Here is a 27,861-nt window from a genome sequence, read left to right as displayed (position 1 = left end):
CCCTCGTGTTTACAAGCCGTGGCGGCAACAATAATTCTTATTCAAGAGGCCCGGAAATTGACTTTGGGGGCAAAAATGAAAGTGTTTGTTCCCCATATGGTCATGGCCGTTTTGGAGCAAAAGGGGGGTCACTGGCTATCATCCAGTCGAATGTTGCAATACCAGGCCATCCTGAGAGAACAGGATGATATTGAAATAAGGACTACTAATCATGTTAATCCAGCAGAGTTTTTACGCAGTGACCAGGAGGCTGGGGGACTGGTGCATGATTGTGTAGAGGTAATTGAACAAGTATATGCCAGCAGACCCGACCTAAAGGATGAACCATTGGAAGAACCTGAATGGGAACTATACACTGATGGATCCAGTTTTGTCGAGAATGGGATTCGCTATGCTGGGTATGCAGTGGTAACATTGGATCAGGTAATAGAGGCAAAGGCTTTGTTACCTGGAACTTCGGCCCAGAAGGCAGAGGTGATTGGACTCACCAGAGCCCTGTATTTGAGCAAGGACAAAAGGGTTAATATCTGGACAGATTCTAAATATGCCTTTGGTGTGGTTCATGTACATGGGGCGTTATGGAAGGAAAGGGGGCTTTTGAATTCACAGGGAACCAACATCAAGCACTGGGAAGAAGTGCTACAGCTACTGGATGCGGTACACAGTCCCAAAGCAGTTGCAGTAATGCATGTTAGAGGACATCAGACTGCGGAAGGAGATGTTTACAGAGGAAATCGATTTGCTGATGTTACAGCTCGGCAAGTGGCACGGGAAGTATGGACTCAAATGGCATTGGTACCGGTAAGAACAAATCTGGCTACCCCATACCTGAATCAGGAGCCCAAATATTCAATAGAAGATGGAAAACTAATAAACTTGCTAGGGGCACAGAAGAATCAACTTGGGTGGTACGTTACACCAATGGGACAAATAGTGGTACCTACCCGCATAATGAAATTTATTTTGGAATCAGAACATAATAAATGTCATTGGGGGGCAGAAGTATTGGTAAAATTTTTGAAGAATGAGATAATCTCTAATCAGATGTTAACAATGGCAAAAAGAGTTAATGCAATGTGCCCAGTATGTTTGAAAAATAATCCAGTAGTTAGGAGACAAATACAAATGGGAAAGTTGCAAGTCGGGCCACAACCAGGAGATTACTGGCAAGTTGATTTTTCTGAATTGCCTAGGGCACAGGGATACAGATACTTGTTAGTGTATGTATGTACATTCTCAGGGTGGCCGGAAGCTTTTCCATGTAGAACTAATCAGGCTAAGGAGGTGGTCAAAACCTTGTTAAAAGAAATAATACCAAGATTTGGAGTACCTTTAGGATTGTCATCAGATAGGGGTCCGCATTTTATAGCCAGGGTAGTGAAGGAATTAGCACGAATGTTAGATATAACCTGGAATTTGCATACCCCCTGGAGACCTCAGTCTAGTGGGCAGGTGGAAAGGATGAATCAAACCCTGAAAGGACAAATCAAAAAGATTTGCCAGGAAGCTAAACTGCACTGGCCTCAAGCTTTGCCTTTGGCCCTACTCAGGATTCGAATTAAACCAAGGAAATTGAAAGGGAAGCACAGCATAATTGGATAGGAGCAGTATTTGATTCTTTGGGGCTTCACCTGTCTGGCTGGATTACGTCTGCTATACAGTATGTACTAATGTTTTTAGTATTTTTAGTGACTATATGGATTGTACATAGATGCCTCTTAGGTGTGATCGAAAAGGAAAGGAGGCGATCTCTCCGGTTGCTGAAGGCGATGACCCGTGGGCGGCAGAATGAAGAACACTCCCCACCTCGTTATGAAGATGTTACTGTCAATACTGTTGATTGAGCATCCTTGCAGCAGGACTGAAGGATGCTCAAAAGGGGGGAAATGTTGGAAAAGAAATGAAATTTAGCAAAATATTTAATTATAGTGAGTTGTGTGTGAACTGGTTTGTTAAAAAGTAGTTTTGTAGCCGTTGAAAGTGTGTGTTGGGTTTTGTGTGTTACCTAGCAGGTAGTCTTAGAGATTTAATAAATAATTAAACTAGTGCAAGAAGGTAAGAATGCTAAACTGTCTGGAGGCAGCATACAATGCTCTTAGAATAAGATAAGCAGAGGATTAATGATCTTATTTGTGAACCAAGGAATGTATCACAAGGGGTCTGTGACCAGGCAAGGGGAACGGGGAAACTGTTCCTTGGAGACTTTGTTGTGAATTGCATGTATAAGAGGGAAGCACCCATACGCGAATTCGGGGGCTCGGACTTTGGGACGTGAGTCCCCCAGTTCCCCGGGCCCTTAATAAAGCACCCACAAAACTTATCCGAGTTTTGTGTCATTTATCAATCGGGCAACAACAAGATCACAGCTACATCCCCACCAACTAGCAATAAGGAAACGTAAGCTTTCCTGGGTGCCATAGGTTTTTGGAGGATGCACATTCCCGAATACAGTCAGATCATGAGCCCTCTCTACCTGGTTACCTGCAAGAAGAATGAGTTCCACTGGGGCCCTGAACAACAACAAGCCTTTGCCCAGATCAAGCAGGAGATCACTCATGCAGTAGCCCTTGGCCCGGTCAGGACAGGACCAGAGGTAAAGAATATGCTCTACTCTGCAGCAGGGAACCATGGCTTGTCCTGGAGCCTTTGGCAGAAGGTGCCTGGGGAGACTCGAGGCTGACCACTGGGATTTTGGAGTTGAAGATACAAAGGGTCCAAAGCCAACTACACTCCCACAGAGAAGGAAATCTTGGCTGCCTATGAAGGAGTCCAGGCTGCCTCAGAGGTGATTGGCACGGAAGCACAACTCCTCCTTGCACCCCGACTACCAGTGTTGGGGTGGATGTTCAAAGGCAAGGTTCCTTCCACCCATCACGCCATTGACGCTGCATGGAGTAAATGGATTGCTCTTATCACACAGCGTGCCCGTATAGGTAAACTGAATCACCCTGGGATTTTGGAGATAATTACAAACTGGCCAGAAGGTGAGAACTTTGGTCTGAATGATGAAGAGGAACAAGAACCAGTGACACGTGCGTAGAAGGCTCCTCCCTATAACCAACTGCCCCCAGAAGAAACACGCTACGCTCTTTTCACTGACGGTTCCTGTCACATCGTAGGGATGAACCAGAAGTGGAAAGCAGCCATACGGAGCCCTATTACCGCGCCTGAGTGGGTCGCAGCTGGTGAGAGAGAGACGGTGAATCTTGTATCTTGATCAGAAGGCTGATTTATTAAGATATTATATATAATACATTATGACTATACTAAATAGAATATAGAGAGAGGTTTGCAGAGCAGCTAGGCTAGGCTAAGAATAGATAGAAAGAATCTATAACAAAGTTGTGGCCAAGGACTCAGTCCCCTAGCTTGCACTGGTGATTGGCCCTTAATTATAAACATAGGAAATGAGCCAATCAAGGTGTCCCTGTTGCATTCCCCAGCAGCTGATAATAATTGTTTACCTTGTCTTCTAAAGCCTCTGGCCTCCAGAAGACGCAGAAATCCGAAAGAAAGGATTTCTGTGGAGACATGTCTGCGACAGAGCCCCACACAACAGGTTGGACAAGCTACTGAAGGAGAAGGTGGATCAAGTCAACTTGCAGATCTCAAAGCTGTTCAGCTGGCCCTGGACATTACTGAGGCACAGAAATGGCCAAAGCTCTGTCTTTATACTGTTTCATGAGTGGTAGCCAATGCTCTTTGGGGTTGGCTGGAAAGGTGGAAAAAGGCCAACTGGCAGCGTGGGGGAAAACCAATCTGGGCTGCTCATGAGTGGAAAGACATTGCCACTCAGTTAGAGAAGCTACCTGTGAAAGTCCACCATGTGGATGCTCATGTCCCCAAGAGTTGGCTAATGAGGAACACCGAAACAACGAGCAGGTAGATCAGGCAGCAAAAATGGAGGTGTCAAAGATAGACTTAGATTGGCAACATAAGGGGGAGTTGTTCCTAGGTTGATGGGCCCATGATGCTTCAGCCATCAGGCCAGAGATGCCACCTAAAAGTGGGCACAAGACCGAGGGGTGGATTTAACCATGGACAGTATTTCTCAGGTCATCCATGACTGTGAGATGTGTGCGGCCATCAAGTAGGGCAAGTGAGTAAAGCCCCTGTGGTATGGTGGGCAGTAGTCCAAGTACAAGTATGGGGAAACCTGGCAGATTGACTACATCACACTGCCCTAGACACGCCAAGGCAAGCGCTACGTGCTGACCATGGTGGAAGCCACCACTGGATGGGTGGAGACCTACCCTGTGCCTCACGCCACTGCCCAGAACACCATCCTGGGCCTGGAAAAGCAAATCCTGTGGAGACATGGCACCCCTGAGAGAACTGAGTCAGACAATGAGACCCATTTCAAGAATGCCCTTATCAACACCTGGGCCAGGGAACATGGTATTGAATGGATATATCATATTCCTTATCAGGCACCAGCTGCCGGGGAATTTGAATGATGCAATGGACTACTTAAAACAACCCTGAAGGCACTCGGCAGGGGTGAACTTTTAGAAATTGGGAAATGAACCTAACAAAAGCCACCTGGTTGGTCAACACCAGAGGGTCCATAAATAGAGCTGGTCCTGCCCAGTCTGAACCCCTGCACACAGTGGGTGGAGATAAAGTCCCTGTTGTACACGTGAAAGGTATTTTAGGAAAAACTGTTTGGATTACTCCCACTTCAGGCAAAGACAAAACCATGCATGGAATTGTTTTTGCTCAAGGACCTGTTTACACTTGGTGGGTAATGCAGAAAGATGGAGAAAGCCATTGTGTACCACAGGGAAACTTAGTCTTAAGTGAGAACTGTGTGTAAGGTTTCATTGTGATGCAGATGGAAATAGAATAAGAGGTGGATAATGTTCCAGATTGCAAGGCAAGATGCATTCTATTACCATCTGTATGGCAGCTGCCTTTTGTCAAGTGGGCAGTTTGCTTTATCTCTCTTTCTGAGCGCTCACTCCCACTCCTCCCCCGAGAGGAGACATCTGCTGATAACAGGCTATTGAATGTCACTGCATGACTGATAAGAATTATAACATCTCATTGTGAGATGTTCTGCCCAGAGGGAGGAGCCAAGCATTGCTACCCAGATATAATCCAGAGGTTTTTGAGACACCAGTGCGGCTTTCTCCACTGGATTCCCCAGAGGAACAGCAGCTCTCTCTTCTTCTACTGGATCTTCAGAGGAAGAATACATCCTTCTCTACAGATCCCCTTGCTCCAACAGAACCACACCTGACACTTCAGGAGGGCTGCAGCCACATTTTCAATTGGATTGCCACCAATACCCCACAGGGTGTCAGGTTGGGTTCTGACTCTGTCAGTGTTGTTCTAGTGTAATGCATTGTTTATTTTATCCTTTTTTTTTTTCCTTACCTATTAAAGAACTGTTATTTCCTGCTCCCATATTTTTGCCTGAGAGCCCCTTAATTTAAAATTTATAGCAATTTGGAGGGGTGGGAGGGTTTACATTCTCCATTTCTGGGGAGGCTCCTGCTTTCCTTAGCAGCCCCCTGTCTTTCCAAACCAAGACAAAAACCTTTGACTATACAGGATCTTTTGGATCCACTGTCCCCCAAACAGGTCAACAGGTGACCCCGTTGTAATGCCAAGTAACAAAGAGCAGCACAAATGACACAAAAAAAACATGGCCAAAGAGGAAGAGGAGAGGCCCAATGAGGAAAGGATGTGGTGAGACACTGGCACATCGAGTGAGCTCTACTCCCATAATCACTAGGCTAGCAGGTCCTGGTCTCACATTCTTCTCTTGGTTTATTTAAATATTATTTAAATATTATTTATTTATTTATTTATTTATTTATTTATTTATTTATTTTTCATCTTAAAATATATATACAATTAGAAATATGTCATCAAATTTTAAAGATACAATCAAAACACATTAATTCATAACTACATCTAAAGATCAGAACATATGTACAGCTGTAATTATGAAGCCTAATGCATCAATCCTATTCTTCACACACTCTTCATACAGGTGGCAGCTTCTTCCTGAGCTTAGAGGACAGAGAGCTCTTCTGGACGGGAGGCGAGGACTTTGTGGGTGAGGGAACATCAGAAGTGTCCAGAGAAAACTTCTGGGTAAGACTGTAACCAGTCAGATCTGCAAAGTGGAGACACAAAGTTTAACAGAGGCCACCATGCAAACCTAAAGCATCTGAAGCTCCATATTTCACGGGACACATTTCCTGGAAATGTCTAAACAGCTGCACAGGGAAACATGCTCCTGCTGGCAGACACTTGAGGCAGGCCGGGGCATAACCCTGAGCCCCTCGCCCAGGGCTAGCACAGGCACAGCCTGGCCTCTGGGGTGCCCTGGGACAGCAGGGAGCCCAGAGCCCTGTGCTCTCCAGGAATGGCTCAGCTGCACATGCACCCTCCTGTTCCTCTGCCTGCCCCACAGCTCAGCAGCCCTACAGCTCCAGGGGCACTGGCAGCAGCACAGCTCATTGCAGAGGCACATGCAGGGCACAGCTGTTCCCTGGTAATGTGCACAGCCTCTCTGGGCTGCCACAAGACCCTTCCTCCCAGCAGAGATTGGCCCAGCTCCCCCCTCACCTCTGTGTGAGGCTGAGCCATGATTGCCTTCACCTTGTCCTCCATCTGGAGTTGCTTCAGGCCTGCCATGCCATGACTAGGAAGGGCAATGGAGAGAGTGGGAGCAGATGCACACCCTTCCTTAGAATTTAGTCATTTTTGGAACAGCTCAAAAGGAAAATCCAGACATGTCCAACTCAGTGCTTCCTCAGCTTTATGGTGAACATCTCGCCTTCACCAGCCCAACATTTTGGAGAGGTTTTCCCGTAGATGTGGAGGCTTGCTGGCAGCACATTTCTTCAGCTGGGTGCCCATCACCTTGTAGAGGGCAGAGGCGAGCTTGGTGGCCACGGTGCGGACGTTGGCGCTCCGCACAGGCAGCGCCTTGTTCCCCAGGAAGGCCCAGAGCACGGGCAGGGCGTCGCGCTGGACAACTTCAGAGCTCCTGGCATGAACCCACTGCACAAGCACTGCCGGGACAGAGACACAGCTCCTTACCCACCAGCCTCACTGCAAACAAGGATCTACCTCTGCTTCTGCTTCTTGCCAGCCTCTCTGGCCAAGATCAGCAAAATAGCACCCAGAGCCCTTTGATCCAGAAAAGGGCAAAGCAGCTGATCAACCTGGGAACAGAACCACCAACCCCTCAGGACTAATTGCTCCAACCACAGCCTTGTCCCTGTGGCCGACTTCCTACCTTTACTAAATTATTTCACAATCTCTTTCTGCATGAACAATGAATGAAATGTCCAATTGCCTTTGATTTCCATTAAGAAGTTGTCTAAACCCACACTTGAATATTTGGAAATGCACCGTAGAGAGGAAATGGAGAGATTTCTAATAAAAGGGATGATTCCATTTTTGTAACTTTGATGTCAAGTGCCAAATGTCTAATCTGGCTCTTCTCTTTGCTCAGTGGCACACAGCAAAGGGCAGGATTAGAACACACCTCAAAACTCCAGCCCACCAGAGATGGCTGCTGCCTGACAGTTGGATGAGAAACATCAGTGACCAGCTGGTGTCTTTGGCAGAATGCTTTTGGGGCTTCCAACAAAGAGCTGTTTCAAACCTCAGGGTGTCTTAGAGAATTACCCAGAGCCCATTGCTGTGGCATTTGAGCATCTCCACATTTTAATGCCATTTTTCCTCTCAATGTTAATGGCATTTTCTCTTATAATGTCCACTGAAATAGGGGCATAGAGAAAGAAAAATGCTACACAGGGGACTGAAATGTAACCAAAACACGAGTGTTTTCTCAAACTGTCTCTGGAATCTCTCTGCCCATTTTTTGAACTGAACTGTATCAAACACAGACAAAAAGTTACTACCAACAGGCTTCTTGCATGGCAGATTTGGCTGAGAGATATGAAAACCTGAAATGCTCTGGAGACCATTCTTATTTTCTGATCAGACAATATGTTGTCTAGCAGCCATTTAATATTCTGTGGTGGAAGAGACTTCATTTTCTCTATGCTGTTAATCCACCAGCAGTCATCAACATTGAAAAAGCTCCTGCAAGTACCCAAAACTAATTCTGCTAAGCAGGAAAGGGTTATGGTACCCATTTTAAAATGGGAATTCATTTGAGTTTAAATGCAATTAAAGACATCGGTGACTATTGAATGTGAGGAACAGCTGTCTGTTCCTATTAAATCTCAGAGAGAACATCTGCTCTTTCTAAAGTAGTCCTAATTTATGGTTAATTCCTTTAATTGAAAAAGAGATCAAAAGAACTGTTAAACTAAATTCCCTATTGCTGGAGATCTACTTTATTCAAATGCTCTTTAAAGGGCCTTTGACATTCCCAATCTCTGAACATGCCCTTTTGAGATTCCTAATGAAGACACAAAGTGTATTACACCTTGCATTCAAAGACGTTGGCATAGTTAGAAGTGTATTTAGCCCCAGTTAAAGCAAGGCTATCAATCATCTTTTCTACTATATATAGAGATTATAATTTTTCCATTCCTTGGCTCTTGCTGGCATACCAAGCTCCTCTGAGGAATCAATTATCAGCTGCATTTGTAGCATTTTGGACAGTGCTGACACAGGCAGACACTTTTTGCACACCCTGAAAGGCTCAGTCCAATGCCACTGTGACAGCACAGGCAGGGAGCTTCAGACCTCTGCTTCTGTCCCTGTGCCCCCAGAGGCTGCCTTGCACTAAACCCATGCCTCTGATACCTCTGTTGAGTTCTGGCCTAAGCTGTGACCCCCAGGCTCTGCACGGTTCAGCCTCAAAACTTTCCAAGAGAAAAACAAGAATTCTGTGAGGACAAAACCAACTGATGCCCTGAGACAGCATTTGCCACCATTTCCCCTCAAGGTCACAGATGTCCCTGAGCTTCCCAGAGAGGAGCCAGCTGGGGTATTTTAGCCCTCCCTTTGCTGGAGGTGGTTCTGAGATGCCCCAGTGAGAGCTCAGCCCCAGGCCGAGCGCTGCCCCCATCTCAGATGCTGCCCAGCTCTGCAGCAGCCAGGGAAAACCTGCCAAACCCACCTGCCTTGGCTATGGGGCAGCAGGGACAAGCTCAGCACCTCCTGATTTGGAGGAGCTGCTCTGCTGTCTGCTCACAGGCATTCCCTGTAAATACTCCCTGGGAAGAGCTCTTGGCTCAGAAGGGGAGGCCATACCTGTGATACACTCGGTGACATCCAGCAAAGCTTGGCCACTCAGGTGATTCCATTGGTAGCTGAACTCTTTCAGCAGTGACACTTTATCTACAAGGGAAACACACGTTTCTGCTCACTTTTCTCAGGTCATAGGAGAAAGGACAGTGGGGAGGGAAAGGGCAGGGCCAACCCCATTTTATAAAATCATGTACATTTCTGCTGATTTTTGAATAGTTTTCTTCTTTCCTTCCAGCCTACTTGGCAGAATTTTAAATTCCAAAAGCAAAGCTCTCCTTTCACATTTGTAAATCCAAACATTTCTGCTTTAGCAGGAGCTGTGTTAAAATATTTCACATCAGGGACCTCAAGAGTTCAGTCACATGGAAGCAGTGAAAAGGTTCTGCCTTCCAGAGCACAAAGGAAGAGCCCCATACTTGGGACACAGAAAGGCACTGAGTCAGGCAGTTCCTGAGCTCACAGAGCAGCTGGGGAGGAAAAATGGAAACTCCTCTTGAAGACCTGCCTCTTCAACACTCCTTTTTTCAGGCATATTTCCCCAGTGCAGCATTCTCAGAGCTGACATAAATCTGTGTGGCAAAGGAATTTAGAGCAGCCCTTGCCTATGTAGTTAATTGCTGTAGCCATTTTGCCCCATGCAAAACAACATGTGGAACAAGGCATCATTGACAGCTGGGTTTTTACCTGTTTGTTCTAAAGAAATGAACTTGGTGAATCATAAGTTCCACTTTGAAAATAGAAGACAAAGAGAAAAGTGGAAAATAGGCAGCTAATGCCTCTAATGTAGAGCCTTGCAGGTGGCTGCCCTGCAGAAGCTCTGATGGGTGAGTGTCCCTTCATGCCAACAGCAAAGCTGTTCATTTGGGAAGTCAGACGGGGCCCAAGCAAACTCCAAACCCCCTTTGCCTCTGAACTGTAGCAGAGCTGCAGCCCAGGACTTGCTCTTCAGACAAGCATCACAGAGCCAAGGGCTCCTGAGACTGTTGGGAAATGCTGATCCCATTCCAGCCTGTTGGGAATGGTGCATAAGGGCTGCACCTGCACAGCTACTGGTGGGTGTCAGCTGGAGGGTTCCACAGACAAAAGCAGCTTTCAAAGCACTCAGCGCTCTCTTGTGCAGGAGAGACAGAGAAGAAGTTGAGGAGAGTCCCTGCCAGGGCTCAGCCTTACCCAAATGAGCAATGGATTCTTCCAGTGCTTTCACAGCTGCCCCACGAACCCTGGGATCCTTTGAGTTCAGGTTCTTTGTTATTCCTTCCACTAAACCAATGATCACCGGGTTCAAGGCATCTTTCAGGGCTCCTGTGATTTCAGCCAGCACGTCCAGCGCCCTCTGCTTCACTTTCTTGTGGCTGTCAGATATTCTCAGGACAAAATAATCAAAAATCTGTGAAGAGAACAAGCAATGTGAAAGCTGGATTCAAATGTCCTTGTTTGAAGAGTGGATGTAGCAGTCAGCAATGTCAAAGATGAAAGTGATCCTTTCTGTCAGGTCAGCCCTTGCTTGCACAATTTCACTGTTTTCCTGTGGGCCACTCACTGGAATGGTGGCACAACCTCATGCTGGTTGAAAGATTTTCTTCTGTTTTCTGGAGGTTTGGCTGGGGACAGAATAGTTCCTATGGTATTTCTCTCCATCTATAAATCATTAAATCAATTCCATTTATTAATGCTAAAGAGTACCTTTGCTTTGAATGCAAGCAGATGTTTACAATGCCTGGTTTTCTATACAGTTGCCTCAAGTGCTGAGGGCAGTTATGATTTTGCCAAAATTATGGCTGGAGGAGATCTAAGTTTTCTTTTGTTTGTCTCAGAGCCAGTGTCTGGAGAAGTGCAGGGCTCTGATCAACTCTTCCAGGATCCAGAGCATTTCTCTAAGTAACAGGTGGACTTCTGAAATGCAATGTGCTGTTCAGTGCTCATTAGAGCAGGTTCAGTCCCTTGACAGCCACATTATCAGGCGCCTTTCCCTGGAAAAAGGGAAAAAGCAGCTACTGGGAAGAGAAGGCAGAGATGAGTCCTTAGCTGGTTTCCTCCTTTTCCAAAGAGAAAAAAAGACCCCCAAGAAGGGTGAGCACTGTCTTTACTAAGAGGAATAGAAACAAGGATGGAAATGAGTAGCAGAGCTGTGCCTGTGTAAGACAAGATGGAGTATATAGGAGTGTTGTTTTTGAAAAAACAACTGGGTCTAAACCAACCCAGCCTGATACTTCTCTTCCCTATGCAAACCCATTTTTGTCTAGAAAATAATTGCCATGCTTTCAGGGGCTGGATTCCCTTCACTTAACCCAACTGGCAGTAGGAGAGAGCAGCAGTTACACCAGCTGAAAATTCTGCCATCATCTGATGAACAGCAGCAATAGGCACCTGCCAGACATAAAACAGCTGGACTGAAATAACTTGTCCTGAAGTCTGGACCTGAATTACATTTGTCTGGGTAAGAGGGATCAGCGTGTCCCAAACAGCCAGGACAGAGTGCCAAGACACACTGAATTAACTTTGCTGCTACAGGCTTAGGAAAGGAGCTAAAGGAAAGGAGCAGTGAAGATACCCTACATACTTGGGCAATGTTAGTGGAGATGAGCTGGGGGCTGGTTTTGCACAGGTCTCGGAGGAGTTCCACTCCTTCCATCCTTTTCTGAAACCCCTTGGCTTCCAGGAGATTGTAAAGCTTCTGGAGCAGCTCCGTTTCTTCCACAGCTGGAGGTGACGTGACCTGGGCTTTTGCATGGTGTAGGAGGTGTCCCTCAGAGGGAGATTTCACCCTGGAAAATAAAACTAAATGAGGACCTGGTGGTGATAATTATCGTAGCATGGCATCCCCATAGTGGAAATAATTAGCATTGATTCCAGAAGGCTGATCAATCACTTTATTTTACTGTACTATACTGTACTATACTGTACTGTACTATACCATACCATACCATACCATACCATACCATACCATACCATACCATACCATACCATACCATACTATACTATTCTATACTGAAACTCATCGCCCTTACAGACAGTCTGATACATACAGACCAGATTGGTCAATTGAATCCAAAACACCATCATCAGTGGCCAGTTAAGAAATCACCTTTTGGTAAACAAGTCTCCATGACACATTCCACATGTTCACAACAGCAGGTGCAGCAAGTGAAGATAAGAATTATTTCTCACTCTTTTCTCTGATCTTCTCACAGCCTTCCCCAGGACAATGCCTGGCAAAGTTGTGCCTGCTGCTGTCTATGGAGAGAGCTGCAGCCACAGACAATACTTTCAGTTAATTGTGAGCAAAACATCTTGAGCAGCTTTCCTAATTATGTGATTTCAAGCTGGAAAATCATGAGGCTCTGAAGAACAACGTGGACCTCATGGCAATCATTACTGGAGACAAACTGCAAGTGACATTCTCACCAGTGCTCACTTAGGAAAACCAAGGATGAGATGCATCTGGTCTATCTTCAGATGGCTGTCAAGGCTCACAGGTCACATTGCTTTGTGGAGAAAGAAAGACACTACTGCCAAGTTTAAATGCCTCCTCATATGGGACGTATGTGTCTTAGAATAAGGAAACTCATCACTCTGGAGAAGTGTCTCTGCAACTAGGCATGACAATCTGAAAAAGTAGCTCAGATGCACCTGAACAGATGAACAGGGCCATATTTGAAGGATTCAAAAAATCAGTAAGAGAGATAAAAACAGAAGTCAGACATCCCAGAACTACACTCACATTTCATTTGTTTCCCTAGAGACTAGATGCACAGCTTAACAACCCCACTGGGAACAATTCTCCTGATCAACCTGTCTCTTCCATGAGCACGGGAAGATGCTAGCTGTGCTACTGAGGCATGTGGTCACTTTCCTGCCACTGCTCAGCAGTTCAGAGCTAAATAAATCCCCTCTGCTATCAGAGGAGAACAGATACAAGCTGCTCTGCAGCAAGGAGCAATTCCTGTCTTAAATGCTGGTTGCAGCACAGGGGGAAATAAACCAAACATGCTGTCCATCAAGCAAATTACATGAAGGACAGGAATATCAAGACAAAAAGTCCACATTCAGACACCTGTTGACTGAAGTTGTTCAGGAATTGCCTTGCTCCTTGCTACTCAAACTTGGTACTGTGTGAGGGTAAGAAAACCATGATTCACCCAGGCCAAAGCACATGGATGAGAACTGCATCTTTGTGGAATAGCATCTTGCTTCCAGACTGAGATTTCTCATCACAACACCCATCTGAAAAAGACTCCACTCAGATGAAAAAAAAGCCCTGGTTGAATTTACTTGTCCCAAGTCAGGCAGCAGAGACTTGACCCTCTCACAACCTCCACAACACTGCCCTTGCCACTGCACTGGATCGTCTGAGCTGCAATCAATGGGTGTCTGTTTGTCTCTCCATTTTTGTGGAAACCCCTCCAGAGAAGTTGTGGTCAGCACAATGCAGAAGCAGACATTTTTTATCCTAGAGCATTTGTAGGGAAAGGAAACAAACTGTGGCATTGGTCATCTCTGCCAGAAAGATTTTCCTGAGCAAGAAGAGACATGTAAAGCTTGTCACGTGCTTTGTCACATCTGACAAAAGTGATCAGTACCGTTTGCTCGAAGACAATGTGGCCTGGGGCTCCTTTGAGCCATCGTTCCTCTCCTTCACCGGCTCCTTGACAGATGGGCCTTCAGCCTTCTGGTTTTCCATCCCCTACAAAGACATAGAGAAACCCCATCAATCTTTAGAATATAAACCAGGAAATTCCCTGTTGAAAACACAAGTTAGAACCTGGATCACTGCTACCAAGGCTTAGGGAAACATTTCCTAACTTATAGATGGAAACAGACCAGAGATTCAGTGATGCCAACTCTTTGTTTTCAATAGCCCAAGGCAGGTTATGGGTGTTACCAGACTGAGCAGCAATCTAAAATCCCAAATTCCGCAGTCTTGAGCATAAGTGGGAGGAATGCAAACTGGCAGGCAAACGAGTGTTCGTGAAGGAAGCAGCAGAAATCACTGGACTCTCTGGGGCTTGGCCCTCTGTGTTGGAAGTCAATTTGGTTCAACACTCACTCTCCCTGTGCCTGTACAAAGGCAGGCTCCCTTCTGTAATGTCAATAGAAAAAATAAAATCCTCCCCATCAAACAAGCAAAGGATTTTCCAGTGGATGCTGCTGAATTCACCAAGCTTCTTCCAGCTCCACAGGGCTGGACAGCAGAGCAGTATTCACAAAAGACAGACAGTCATTGTAGGAACTAGGATTGACTTGGACATCTTTTGTAAATTTGGGAATTTTCTTGGCACTACTACTTCCAGTGTCCTTTGCAAAGACTCTGTTATCTTCAGAAGCACTATTCTCACTTAATTTCTTTACAGGACGCAGAGTAGGGAGAGCATGGTGGGGGCCTATGCTTAAATGTAAACCCATTTTCTCCTCTTTCCCTTTCCTCTTTGTGACCAATATTGAAAATATTCAAAACCCCACCTTTTCCCTAATAATATCAGTTCCTTTGTGGTCTGCAGATGAACAGGCTGAGGATTAACAGCTCATTCCCAGGAGCAAAATGATTCAGCAGAAGAGGAATGAGCTAAAGACAGATTGGGTATGTTTGATCTCATATTAGCAGTGGCAATACTTGCACAAAGGAGACATTTCTCCTGCCAAGCACTTACTTTCTTCTTAATTCTTTTCAGAATATCTTCCAGGTCACGGGGGGAAAGAGATTGTTCCAAAAGCATTTTAAATTGTTGATGACTGAGCAACATCTTCACCATCTCCTGTCCATAATGCCTAAGGAAGGAAGGAAGAAAGGCAGGAAGGAAACAAAACAAAAGTCAACAAACACAGGAAGAGTGTTAACAGAAGAGGTTGATACCTTAAACACATCAGGTGCAATCCCTGCATGAGAAGGCATTACCTACTCAGCAAAGAGGGAGATTTACCTCACTTGACACTGCACAGTGAGGTACAGAGCTGAACACAAGAGGCAAGAGGAGAATGTGGGGCAACAGAAAAATATCATTTCACTCTGAAACTGAGGGTGTGCTTCTGTGGCATCAAAGGATCCCAGGGACAAAGCAAAACACATCTGCTTTGTTGTCAGAGCCTATTAGCTATGTCTTGCTGCAATTGCACAATAATTTGCCTTTCTTTAACTGGCAGGGAAGCCAGGAGAAAACACCTCATGCATCCTCTTGATTATTCTATACTATGTGTATGCACAGGGACAGCTAGTTGCTCTGATGTTCTTGGCAGCTATTCATGGCAATTTCGTCATCAAGGAAGGGGATTTTGGTGGTTTGGGTTGATTTTGCCACTAGGAAACCACAGTTTTCTTCAAGAAGAAATGTGGAGCTCACTGAGCCACAGATAACATCATTCTAGAAATCTACAGAACAGATTTAGAAAGACTGAATATGTTGGCTAAAGACCCCTGACATATTTCTAGGATAGTCTGAAGTTGATGAGAACTGGATGTTTGGGATCTTTCAGTGATGAACGTTAGCCAACACTTTGGCTTTGTGTTGTGCACCTAAGGCAAATCAAAACTGTTGGACTGGCTGATCTGAGCTCTTTTGATCTCAGTAAAGAATCCTTCAAGCCACAGCAAAAAGTTGGCAATGCTCCTTTTTGCTGGCCAACCTCAGATTACCCGGTACAGCCATTTGCCCAGGCAACCCAGACCAAGCAGTGGTCACAGTGCCAAGGCTGACAGAGCTCAAGAAGAGTTTGGACAATGCTCTCAAGCACATGGAGTGACTCTTGGGGTCACTGCACATGGCCAGGAGATGGACTCAATGACCCTGATGGGTCCCTTCCAACTCAGCACATTCCATGCTTCTGTAACCCTTATTCACACTGTTAGGTAACTTCATATTCCCTTTAGTTTCCACCCTTGTGTGGTTTCACCTTTATAGCCAGACACAAAATGGTTTTCCTGTTTTGGGAGGTGAAATGAAGATCATTACCTTGTGTCCTTGTGACAGTCCTGAGCAAGCTTCCCTGCCACGTGTGGCAGCCTCTCAGCCCTGGGTGTGCCTGCGAGCTGGGTGACTCCAATTCTCTCCACCAGGGACAGGAGGAGTTGGGCCGCACGCTCGCGCACCGGGGCGTGGCGGTTGCTGGGGAGGAGAGAGCAAACCCTGGGCACAGGGACAAGGAGCAGCAGCAGCGCCGGCCTTGGCCAGAGCCTGCTCCCTGCCCTTGCTGGGGGAAGGAGCCTGGGCTCTCCCTGCACCTTCAGATACCTGCAGAAGGTTCTGTCCTCAGCTAAACACAAATTTAGCACTGTACAGAAGGCCTGCCTGCATGGAAGAGGGAGGAATTCTGTCTCCCTGCACTGTCTGATACTCAATTTCTTTCACAGTATTTACTCTGAGAAAGATTAAAGAAATAGATGACATATGAATAATTTAGAAATTAGAGACAATTGATGCTGACCCATCAGAGAGCACCCAGTACAGTGCTGCAGCAGGATTGAGGCTCTTTCCACCCATTTATCCCCAAATCTGCAGACCTTTGGAAAACAACAAATGCAGGGAAAACATATTGTGGGCCATGAAGTTGCAGAATATCCAGCAATGCAGCTTGTTTCTTCTGTGGGGCTTGGCAATGGATCCATCTGAACGTTTTACCCTATTGCAAAGCTGAGGAAAGGGTGCCAGGTAGTTTAGCCAGGCTGTCCTGTTCTAGATAGTGTCTCTTGGGAACTATCAGGCCCAGCACCAACATTTAAGGCAACATTTGCTCCAACTGTCGCATAGCAGTCAGCCTGTGAAGGTGCCTGTAAAGTGATTCATCATCTCAAGGCTAATATGAAACATCAGTTTGAATAGAAAGTAGAGCTCTAAGGCCAGGACAGTCATACATGAGTCCTTTGGCAGGAGCTGCACCTGCAGTGCAGGCTGTGCCACACCCAGCAGATTGTCCCCCATATGCTCCACGCCCCAGCAAGGACCCTCCTCATTTCTCAAGTTAATGGCATCATGATGACACATGGTTTTCCCAGGGCCTCTGTGAAATACCAAACACTGCTCACAGCTGCAATTGCAATTGTCCCTCTCCCCACAAAAGCACAAGGCTCTATCCTTGGCCTTTGCAGACACTTTCCCTTCCCCACTGATCACCACATCTAGGAAACTCTGACAGACTGGGAGAACTCCAGGAAGCAGCAGGAAGCTGAGTCAGAGGAGCTTTAGTTTGGATATCAGGAAAAAGGGTTTTTCACCCAGAGGGTGGTTGGGCACTGGAACAGGCTCCCAGGGCAGTGGTCACAGCACCAAGCCTGACAGGGTCGAAGGAGCATCTGGACAACAATCTCAGGAACTTGGTGTGACCCTTGGGCTGTTCTGGGCAAGGCCAAGAGCTGGACTCGATGGTCCTGATGGTCCCCTTCCAACTCCCCATATTCTACACTTCTGTGATTCTGAGAACTAACGGGCTGCAGGAGGGCAGAAATAGGTGACAAGAGGAAAGAAGTGAGGTTGGTTGGAGAATCAAGTCACTGAGTTCACAGAAGATGCAGGATACAGGACCCTTCCATCCCAGCATTCCCATTCTCTGTCTCACCCCTTCTCCCTCTCACACACACAAAAGTGAAGAATATCACTAAAAGTAAAGAACCTACTTGACTCCCGTGTCCATGAGAGCAGTCATTGCTCGTGCAGGAGTCACATTCTCCACCATGATCCCCAGGGTCTGACTGCCTGCTTTCTGAACAAATTCTGGGGAGTTGGACACCATCTGGAGAAGGATCCGAGCAACCTCATCCACCTCAGAGTCCATGTCCTTCTTCAAGGTCACAAAGAGCTCTCCCAGAGTGACAATGGCAGAGTAGGACACCTTGGACCGGAGGTTGGTCACCTGGGGAAGCCATGAGGGGAAACATAGGAATCACCTTGAAAAGAAAACCAGTTGCCTTCAACAGAAGTCCCAGGAAATGACAACACATCCCACTGTGTCCAGAGGAACATACAAGTACAAGAAGAGCAGGAGAGCACAAGCACAGAAAGGCACTTAATCTGGCACCAATTTCTGGCCTCAGACCTGCTTACTGCAGGCCTAAAATAAAAATTTCATTGGGTGCTTAACCCTTCTAAAATGTCCACACCTTTGATTTTAGGCCCCTTTACTAGAAAATTAAATCAAGGGCTGCTTTCAAATCATAAAGGCAAAAGTCATAAAGATAAAATAGTCAGGTTCTCCTGTTCAAAAAAGCAACACCAGCAGCTGAAGCACTCAGCCAGGAAACAGAAAACATAGGCTGAGGTCTACAGAATAATTTACAGTGTTGAATTACAACTTGGGCAGAGACTGGGACTCTGGCAAATAACACCACTAGTGTCTCAGTTTCTGCATTTGTACATTGGATTATAAAGGCACCACACTCAAAGATTAGTGTCAGATCCCCGACCTGCCAGTAAATACAGCTGCATGTACCCACAGATCCTACAGATAGCTGATAGACATTAGAAATATCAGGTCTAAAACCAGAAATGAAGGCAGACCATGAGCACACATGGAGATGAACAAGCACATACCTACTCTACACACCATGTATGAAGTATGGGGGCAATTCAGAACAATGTTCTCACCTCACTGGTAACTGCCAAGCAAACCTCACGAAGTCGACAAAGCAGGACCTCTGAATGGGACCCAGCCAGGTGTTGAATGGTGAAGAGTCCCTTCTCCTTCAGCTCCCTGAAAGGCAGAAGATTGATTTTTCTCTCCACCAAGGCAGCACCCTCTGAAATGACCAGGCTGGCAGCTCTGTTGAACAATGGGAGGTGCTTTTCAAGGAGTGCTTAATGAAATCGGGGAATGCATTGCCCCAGGATGTTTTGGCTGTCAAAAGCATACACAAATCCAAGAGGCAAAGAGAGGGGTTTCAGAGTGGCCATTTAAGAGGACAGCCTTTCTGAAATCTCTGGCACATGAGGCCCCTCTGTCACTGCTTCCTAGAAGTTGTGAGACCAGGCCATGCTGCTGTTTGTTGTCACCTCCCTGTACCTGTCCCTGAGACACAGTGCCACCAGGCTGCTATTGGGGCATTTTCCTTCTTTGTCAGCCCCAGCAGGCATTCAGCAGGGAGAGTCTGCACTGCCACTCTGGAGCTGAGTTTCCACTCTATGACCTCGGCCTCTCTGTCACCCCCTCCACTCCACATCACACATTCCCCAATAAAGCAGCAGGATGTCCTAGGAGATTCCACTCCTGGGAAACAGCTGTTGAAACTCTGGCTTTTCCCAAAAACCCCTACCTAAAACAACCCCCACAACAGCAACAGGATATTTAAAAGGTGCAAACAACTCTGTCTCTGAGCACTTGCTTTGTGCAGGCCCTCAGCTAGAGGAAGGTCTGTGAGGCATCAGGGCTGCAGCCCAGGGCTGGTGACCGATCCCACGGGCACCCTGAGTGTCATCCGGACCCCCCACACCTGCAGAAGCTCTCTGCACCTCACAAGACACCAAAGAGAAATGGGGAAGAGAAAGCAGAAGAGAAAGGGCAAAGCAAAGGTGACTGCACAAGGAGATGCATCGTGGCAGATTTTTCATGCTTATCCCAGTGGGAATGGATTCCTTGCCCCTGTGTGAATGAAGCATCCAGCAGAGAGTGACCAAAAAGCTGTCAAAAAGAAAACCAGTATCAGCTAACATTTGTAGGGTAATCACCTCTGGGCCTCCTTCTGCCTGTGTATAATTTGGGACACATGGTGAGTATTGACAAAACATCTCAGGTCCATATGAAGCAGTGAGTAGGAAGAAGTTGAATTCCAAGAGTGCAAGATACCTAGAGGATTTTCTTTCTTCTTCCTTCTCTTCTGCCATGAGCCCTTCAGGAGTAATGGCAGGCTGAGGGACTTGAAAGCACAACTCAGTCCATTTCTCAGAAAAAGGAGCTCCCTGGAGCTGCTTCTGGGACTGCCATGCAGGAGGTCATGGGGAGACCCTGTCACCTGCCATTGCTGTCAGCAGTGGGAGCAGAGAGGATCTTACTCAGTCCCACTGGGCCAGTGGCCCAAGGAACCCAAATCTCTACACTCAAAACTTCTGCCATCCTGCTTCTGCCTGATTTGCCTTCTGCCTGATTTGCCTTCAGCCAGCAAATCATCTCCTTCCAGAGCTTTCTCTCTTCCCTCAAGGTTTCCTTTGCAGCTCCATGGAGCAGCAGGCAAAGCAAGGAAACAGCACAGAGCTGCTGCAGCTGCAGCACTGCTGCAGAGCAAGGCCAAGAAAAGGCTGCTCTCCAATCTTCATCCTCTCTCTACTCTGGAGTGGTTTCACCAGTGCCCTTTGGCCCTCTGGGCTCTCGGGGCTCCGAGGCACAAGCAAGACACGCTTCTGACTGACCTTAACACTGAGAGGGACGCAGAGGGAATGGGGCCTTTCTTACCAGTCATCGCTGCCCAGCAAGGAGAGTGCCTCCTGCAAGGACTGCTGTGGGTCTGCAGAGGCTCTGTCCTTCCGCCCATGCCCACGGAGCAGCTCCTCTCGGCGCTTGGCACCAGGGGCCCTCTGCAAGGTCACTGTGAGGAGAGGGTCGGCCATGGGCGCTGCAGCCCCGGGCAAGGCCCCGCCATGGAGCGGCCTCAGCCGCATCTCCCAGCCAGGGCTCCGTGTGCTACAAACTGGCACAGGCTCAGAGGCTTCCGTGCTCTCTGGCTCCTAGGGCTCCTTGCTTGCTCCCAGCCTCCCCCAGCTGGGCCCAGCTCCAGGCTGAAGCTGACAATTGCCTCGCAGCGCCAGCTCCCCAGTGCCACAGGTGCCACAGCCAGCGGCAGCTCCTGGGCTGCAGAGCTCCCGCTCCCTGCGAGGCAGCACTGACCAGCAGCACTGGCTACCCACGAGGGAACCCCTCAGGTGCCCCTCTTGTCTCAGCGCCCTGATTGCCCCCAGCCTGAGGACAGGGGCACTCTGCAACTCCCTGGGGAGAGCCATGCAGTTGCCTGGAGACAGCACCAAGCCAAGCCTGAACAACCCAGCCCTGCTGGGCCCGGCTCAATCCCCCCGGAGCAGCTGCCAGGGAACAGCCACACCTGACCCTTCCCACCTGACAGCGCCTCTGTTCCCATTGACTGCAAATACTCCAGACAGAGGCAGCCGAGTGCACACATATTTTAGCCTGCTATGGGGAAGGGAGTACTTTATGGATTTTGCTCTTTCCAAGCATCATTAACCTTTTTCAGAGGTACATACTGCCTGTATTTCAAGGATGCTGAGGTGAAATTTATTTGCCATCTAATGGACATGTTTGTAAACTCAGCAGTTTCTAAGCTTTCTCTTGTGTAAAAATGCAATTTCCAGACTAGACAGTTGATAAAAAAGCCTTCCAAATGTACTCTGAGGATAAAAATATGCATATACAAATCCACATATTTGGCAGATGCACTCTCTTGTTAATCAGTTGACCTGGGTTTGCCTTAATTGAATTTTTTTGTAAGGAAAAAAATTTTACAAGGTATGAGAAAAATCTGATGATAAATGCATTCCTTATGAAACCCATTTGTCATCAAAAGCACTGTCAATCAAAAATTTCATGTTGTGCACTCAAAAGCTCATTTTCTAATGCTTAGATTAAAACATTTGAGATGTTTAAAAGGATGGAGTATAAATATTGCACAGAATCTAGATGAACTGCTATGGACTCTGTAGGGTTTTTGTGCTATCTTGCATGTTCTCACAAAGTATGGAGGAATGACAACTTCAAAAATATTCAGAGGGGAGCTAATCTGGATTTCACTGAGGTACCCCAGCCACTGACACCAGTGATGTAGACACACACATCTAGATTCACTGTGAATGGAGAGCCACGTCAGGCTAGTTCTGGTCAATTCTGAACATGGAAGTAGCATCACTAGAGAAGAGCATTCAAGTATCACTCCTAGCTCCCTTCTTCTTATCTCACCCTACTTGGGATCACAGCACAGGCAAGGGCTACCCACAAAGGAGGGACAAGAGCCACTAGGGACTCTCTGCTGTCTATTTGCTGCAGGCAGCAAACAGCCTGGGAGAAGCAGGCGGCCCCTCCTGGCTGCCATCTGCTGCACAGGGGTGTGGCATTTGCTGGCTGACACAGGAGGCACTGCTTGTTCCCTCTTGGCACTGCAGGCTCTGGGATGGCAGCAGTGAGGAGCCATCGGGCACTTCTGGGAGCAGCAGCAGCACGACTGCACCAAGCCACTGACTGCCCTGCAGACACAGCCCTTGCTGGAGAGCAGAACAGCTGGCTGCAGAACTGGACAGCAGCACAGGCAGAGGGCCCAGATGGTGACTGAACAACTGATCATGGTGGTTTCTCGTAGGAGCACAGTGAGCACAGCAGCAGACTGCCCTGCAGCTCATCCCTGCAGTTACAGCTGCCTCCTGGCACCAGTGCTGTAGTTTGGACTCTTAGGATGGGCAAAAGCCAGAGCTTAGGCCTTTAGCACGACTTTATTCAGTTCAACTTTCCAATGGATCTCTAAGAACCAACTGCTCCAGTACTTCCAAGCTGGAGTAACTCAAAAGTAGATTTGCTGTTCTCTCTCAGGACAGACTATGGAGCCAAGATCCCAGCAGTGCTGGCTGAAGCAGGAGGCAGTTTGTGCTCCTTGTGCAAGGAAAAACCCAAGTGGGAAAAGCTGGCATGGAGCAGGCTTACCTGAGGAGCTGCATGGGAAGCTGCCATCCCCATGGATGACGGGTGTATTGGGCAGTAAGGGCATGTTGTTCTGCTTCCTCAAGACCTTCTCCTTCAAGGCACTACCAGGGTGTTTTCTATGCCCTCTAGAAGCTGTGCCATCAACAGGTGGTAGGCTAAAGGCTGCAGGGACCAAAGAGGAGCTTGTAAGGGGAGAGTGCTGGACAGGGTGACAATGGAAAGGACCAGAAAACTTGCTGGAGCTGGGCAACATCTGCTTGTTACCCCAAAGAACTTCAAGTATAACAATGAAATACCACTTTATACCAAGTATAACACTAACATGGGACAATGATCATAGAATCTTAGAAGAGTTTGGGTAGGAAGGCACCTTTAAACATCATCTAGTCCAACCCCTTTGAAAAGGGACATCTTCATCCTTATCAGGTTCTTCAGAGCCCCATGTAAGCTGGCCTTGAACACCTTCAAGGATGGACCAACAACAGTTTCTCTGGGAAAACCTTCCAGCTTTTCATCCCCTTCGTTATAAAAAAAATTCTCCCTTATGTCTAATCTAAATCTACCTTATTCTAGCTTAAAACCAAATTGCAGTGATGCTTCCTCTAAGAAACAAGGAAACCCAGCATTGCTTTGCCTTTGTTCTCCTGTTCCAGAGGCTGGCAGGGGCAGTTGCCAAAGGAAAGTGCAGATAACTCTGCGTGCTGCCCTCGGGCTGAGTGCTGCCTCCTCAGGGCCCCGCTGCGACCCTCGGGCAGTGCTCACAGCCCTGCAGGCAGAGCCCCTCAGCCAGGATCCAGTTAGGAATGCTGCTGCTCCTGGGGCTGCAACAGAAGCCCTGGCTGGGGCTTCAGCACAGCCCTACAGTGCCAGCTCCTCAGCAGGGAGTGGCAGGAGAAGGATCTCTGGTGTTTTCATTACAAGGAGCTGAATTTTGTTTCTTCCAGGCTGCAGCCTGGTTAAAAAGCACTCTTTTGGACTACCCTTCCCTGGAGGCTGCTCTCCAGGAGAGAGTCTGAAGCCCCAGTGTACTTTGCAAGACAGAATTTTCTACTCTGAAAGACTTTAGAGGTGAAGGAGGGAAGCTGATATTCTGTTACTGACTCAGCGAGGCTGTGGGCAAGACACTTCATGCCTCTGTATTTTTCTTTGGGAAACAGAATTAAATCCCAAGCAAGCTTCCACTCAGATGCAAGCTGAACAGCTCCCCAGTCTGATTGCAACACTGCGCAAAGGGCAAGCAAGTGGTCAAAAAGGACCACCACAAGTGTAGCCACTACTTACTTGCTTCAGCTGCATGCCCACGCTTGACTGTCTCAGGAATAGGTGGCAATGATGTTTTCCTTTGTCTCCTTTTTTTCATCTCTCTCTCCAAAAGCTCTGCGTCCTTCCGCCCCAAGTTCTTTTGAGCCAACATGCACAAAGCAGCACGGATCTGGGTGCAATGGAAATACATCATAGACTGTAAGCAGAGATACACAAACCACACACAACATCTCATCAGGAGCACAGAGTCCACAGAGTGCCCTAGGCTTCAATGCAGCTCCATCCACATTCCAACAGTTTCAGAGGAATGTCTCCTGTCCTCACCTTGGCAATTACACACAGTGAGGTGGAACACTTCAGTGCCACAACCTTACACTGCTGCAACTGCAACCAATGTCAGGAAGCCCTGCTTGAAGCATGAAAGTCATAGGAGTGCTCCAAGGCAGAGGAAGAGCTGACATGGCCAGGGAGCAGGCAGTTCAGTTCCTACAGGCCATGGCAGGAGAATAAAAACCATGTGCAATACCCAGCAAGGAGGACTAATGAGCTGTTGCTTAACACTCATGGCCAGGAATTGCAGCTGTTTCTCACTTCCTGGCTTCTGAAAAGCCTTCTGAAAAGTCCTTCAGCTCTGAAGGACTCTGAAGGACTTGGTCTCTGAGACCAGGAGACCAAAAGGAGAAGTCATGTGAAAACAAGTGGCAGAAGCATTGATGTTCATGAGCAGAAAACTTGAGAATGAGAGGGCTGTGAGATACAGCCACAAAGGTAACCAGGAAAAATCAACCTCTCCCATTTTCTTTTGCAGCCTTGCTTGCACCCAACATTAGAATCTTTGCCTCTCTGCTTCCAAGGATGCACTTTGCCCACATTCACTGATGTGTAGCTTGCTCTGTCATTCAGAACTTCTCTAAAACAGCCTCTGCACACAAAGAATGCTTCTGGCATGACCTTAGCACCATCTCCAAATCAGGGACCTTAGCACCACTGGAAATAGCCAAGCAATGGTTCTGTAGCTGTCCAATATATTCCCAAGGGAATCCCCATTGCCCAAGAGTGGAAGATGATGATTTTCAGTGACATTTTGGGCCAAGCACTAAACAGCCACTGGAAAGGAAGTTTGCTCATCCCTGTCCTTATCCCTTACCTTTCCAAAGGCATCCCTCAGCTCTTTGTCCCTCGTAAGACCAGGACTGGTGGGATGATCTGTCTCCTTGGCCTGGCTCAGTGGGAGGCCTGGGAATGGAAGCAAAGGTTCCTGGATACCTCTGACAGACTTCAATCCCCCAAAAACACAATGCTGGGCAACAGGCAAGGCAGGTTCCAGAGTGCAGAGCTCTCAAGACACAGAGATTGGGATTGAGAGCAGCAAGGTACAATGCCTAGACCCTCTCCCAAGGGATGGGCTACTGGCAGCAAACATGACATGACTCTGTTGGCCAGCAGACTGAAACATGCTGCTTGATGAAGGCCCCAGCCCCTGCATGCTGGAGAGCCTCTGTGTGTGATAGAGAAGGGCAGAGATGGAGATTGCTCTTGACAGAGATTCTTATCTGCCCTTATTCGTGCTGATTGCAGTAAACATCATCTTTCCGGTTCCTGAAAGAAGCCCCAGGTTCTAATACCTGGATGCATTTAGACCAACATTGTCTTCTCTTGGTTGGAATATTTCAGAGGACATTCAAAGAAAATCTGAGCATTGCAGGAGTGTTACCCAAGTGTGAACTGTGTTCTTGACACTAGATATTTCATTTTCCCCAGGGATCTTTATTTTAAACTGTATGAGATTGGGCCACTTTCAGGCCAGGCTGACTAAAGGCTCATTTTCTAGTTGCAATTCTATACAACAGCTTCAAAGAGGATAAATTAGGTGGCAATGCAGTAGAAAAAAAGCAATGTCTAAAATCAGGATTTTTTGCCCCTGCAGAATGATCAGCATAATAATAAAAAAGGAGACTTAGATAGCAGCTCTATGAAAGGAGGGCCTTGAAAGGTAAAAGAATTTGGGATGTTGGCAGGGAAACTACGGATCCCGAGGTAACCTCCTTGGGACCACTGCTGTCAGTCAGACCAGCAAAATGGACACACAAAATGTAACAGAGGCGGAGATGCAATCTAAAGCATCTGAAGCTCCATACTTCCCGGGACACATTTCCTGGAAATGTCTATACAGCTGCACAGGGAAACATGCTCCTGCTGGCAGACACTTGAGGCAGGCCAGGGCACAACCCTGAGCCACTTGCCCAGAGCTAGCACAGGCACAGCATGGCCTCTGGGCTGCCCCGGGACAGCAGGGAGCCCAGAGCCCTGTGCTCTCCAGGAATGGCTCAGCTGCACATGCACCCTCCTGCTCCTGTCCCTGCCCCACAGCTCAGCAGCCCTACAGCTCCAGGGGCACTGGAGGCAGCACAGCTCAGTGCAGGGGCACATGCAGGGCACAGCTGCTCCCTGGCAATGTGCACAGCCTCTCTGGGCTGCCACAAGACCCTTGCTCCTGTCAGCCAGCAGCCCAGCTCCCCCTGCCCTCTGTGCTTGTCCTCCCTGCAGTGCCCCTGGGCCGGCGCTGCCCCGCGGCTCTGCCGGGGCTCCTGGGCCAAGGCCCCTGAGCCGCCTGCGAGCCCAGACCTCCATTCCCAAGGCCGGGCTCCAGCACAGGAGGCTCCAAGCCCAACAGCTCAGCCGGTTTCCTTGGGAACAGAGGCATCCCAGCTCCTGTCTTGTACCAAGAGCTCTTTCCCTTCTTCCTCTGACTTTTTGCTGTAGGCTCAGAAGAAGCTCACATTCAGGTACAAGAGAAGAAGTGAGTTAATTGAACTCATGCCTTTACAATCAATCCATCTAAGGGGTGAGGAATTCAAAGCGTATTTTAGTTACTGAGAAGATTGCTTGGTTTTTCATTTTTCATTAAACGAGCATCAGTTTAATTTCTCTGGACAATATGGAGCTGGCAAGCCAAGAGAGAAGGGTTCTACTAGTTCATGTGGTGCCCGTTGCCTCCCCACTACTACAGGATCCCTTTCCTTCCAAATAAATTGGAAACTCACAGTGCTCTCTAGAATCTGACACTGGCAAGGAAGTAATTGTTTTCAAAAGTAATTTTCAAGGCCTTTGTTTCTGTAGGTCCCACTCAATTCCAGGTCGGGTTTTGCATTTTTGGGATTTTTACATTACTCTTTACAACAAAAGAAGTGCTGGGACATAAACAATGGCACCACGTTTTAGATAAAAAAGAAGATTTGCTTTCTTCATTAGATGTACCCAGTATTCTGTGAGCCTGTATTGGTAGGGAGCAAAGTGCTCATCCCAAAGTTCCAATTTTGCTCTACTTACTTGTTCCAAGGGTTTATTCCCTGCTGTCTTTTCAGCAGAGATACCCAAACACAACATAAACATGACCTGCCTCAAAACATTTCTGATCTTGGCTAATACTGTCAATTCAAAATATTCCTAATGGAAATAGCAGAGGGTAGGTAATTTTGAAATATTCTCCAACAAAGCAGATAGAATTAAGAGAACTAGTTCTTTACATGGCTGCACAGAGAATAAAATCATATGGCAGCCAAGCAGGATGAGTGTCTTAAACCTGGATTTCTTCATCCTGTAGAATGCTGTAGTCAGTAATAAAAGTGAGACAGGTAAGGTTTAATGGGTTAAGTAATTTCTAGTACAGAATTAGTCCAGAAAAAATGACACCTTACTTACTGAGCAGTACTATTCCCTAGCTGCATTTAGCATTCCAGCTTCATATCAGTAATTAAGGAGTCATTCCAAAGGGGCCATAGCCAGGATTTG

General features: G+C 47.3%; 1 protein-coding gene and 1 pseudogene across 1 annotated transcript; one reads left to right on the top strand and one right to left on the bottom strand.

The window, feature by feature from the left end:
• LOC132085740 (zinc finger protein 418-like) overlaps positions 1-27,861 on the top strand; it is a 130,413-nt pseudogene that overhangs the window by 11,497 nt on the left and 91,055 nt on the right.
• On the bottom strand, positions 6,122-20,714 carry LOC132085704 (TOG array regulator of axonemal microtubules protein 2-like). Its single transcript, XM_059491139.1, has 13 exons — positions 20,560-20,714; positions 18,762-18,867; positions 17,795-18,030; positions 16,264-16,289; positions 15,116-15,141; positions 13,773-13,876; positions 11,753-11,957; positions 10,370-10,579; positions 9,653-9,659; positions 9,196-9,282; positions 6,800-7,031; positions 6,583-6,658; positions 6,122-6,127 (listed from the first exon to the last, which is right to left on the bottom strand). The coding sequence occupies exons 1-13, from the start codon at positions 20,712-20,714 to the stop codon at positions 6,122-6,124; spliced, it is 1,476 nt and encodes a 491-aa protein (XP_059347122.1).

This window comes from Ammospiza nelsoni, chromosome 32, assembly GCF_027579445.1.
Source record: "Ammospiza nelsoni isolate bAmmNel1 chromosome 32, bAmmNel1.pri, whole genome shotgun sequence".
Classification (NCBI taxonomy): domain Eukaryota; kingdom Metazoa; phylum Chordata; class Aves; order Passeriformes; family Passerellidae; genus Ammospiza; species Ammospiza nelsoni.
This window is presented reverse-complemented; position numbering and strand designations above follow the sequence as displayed.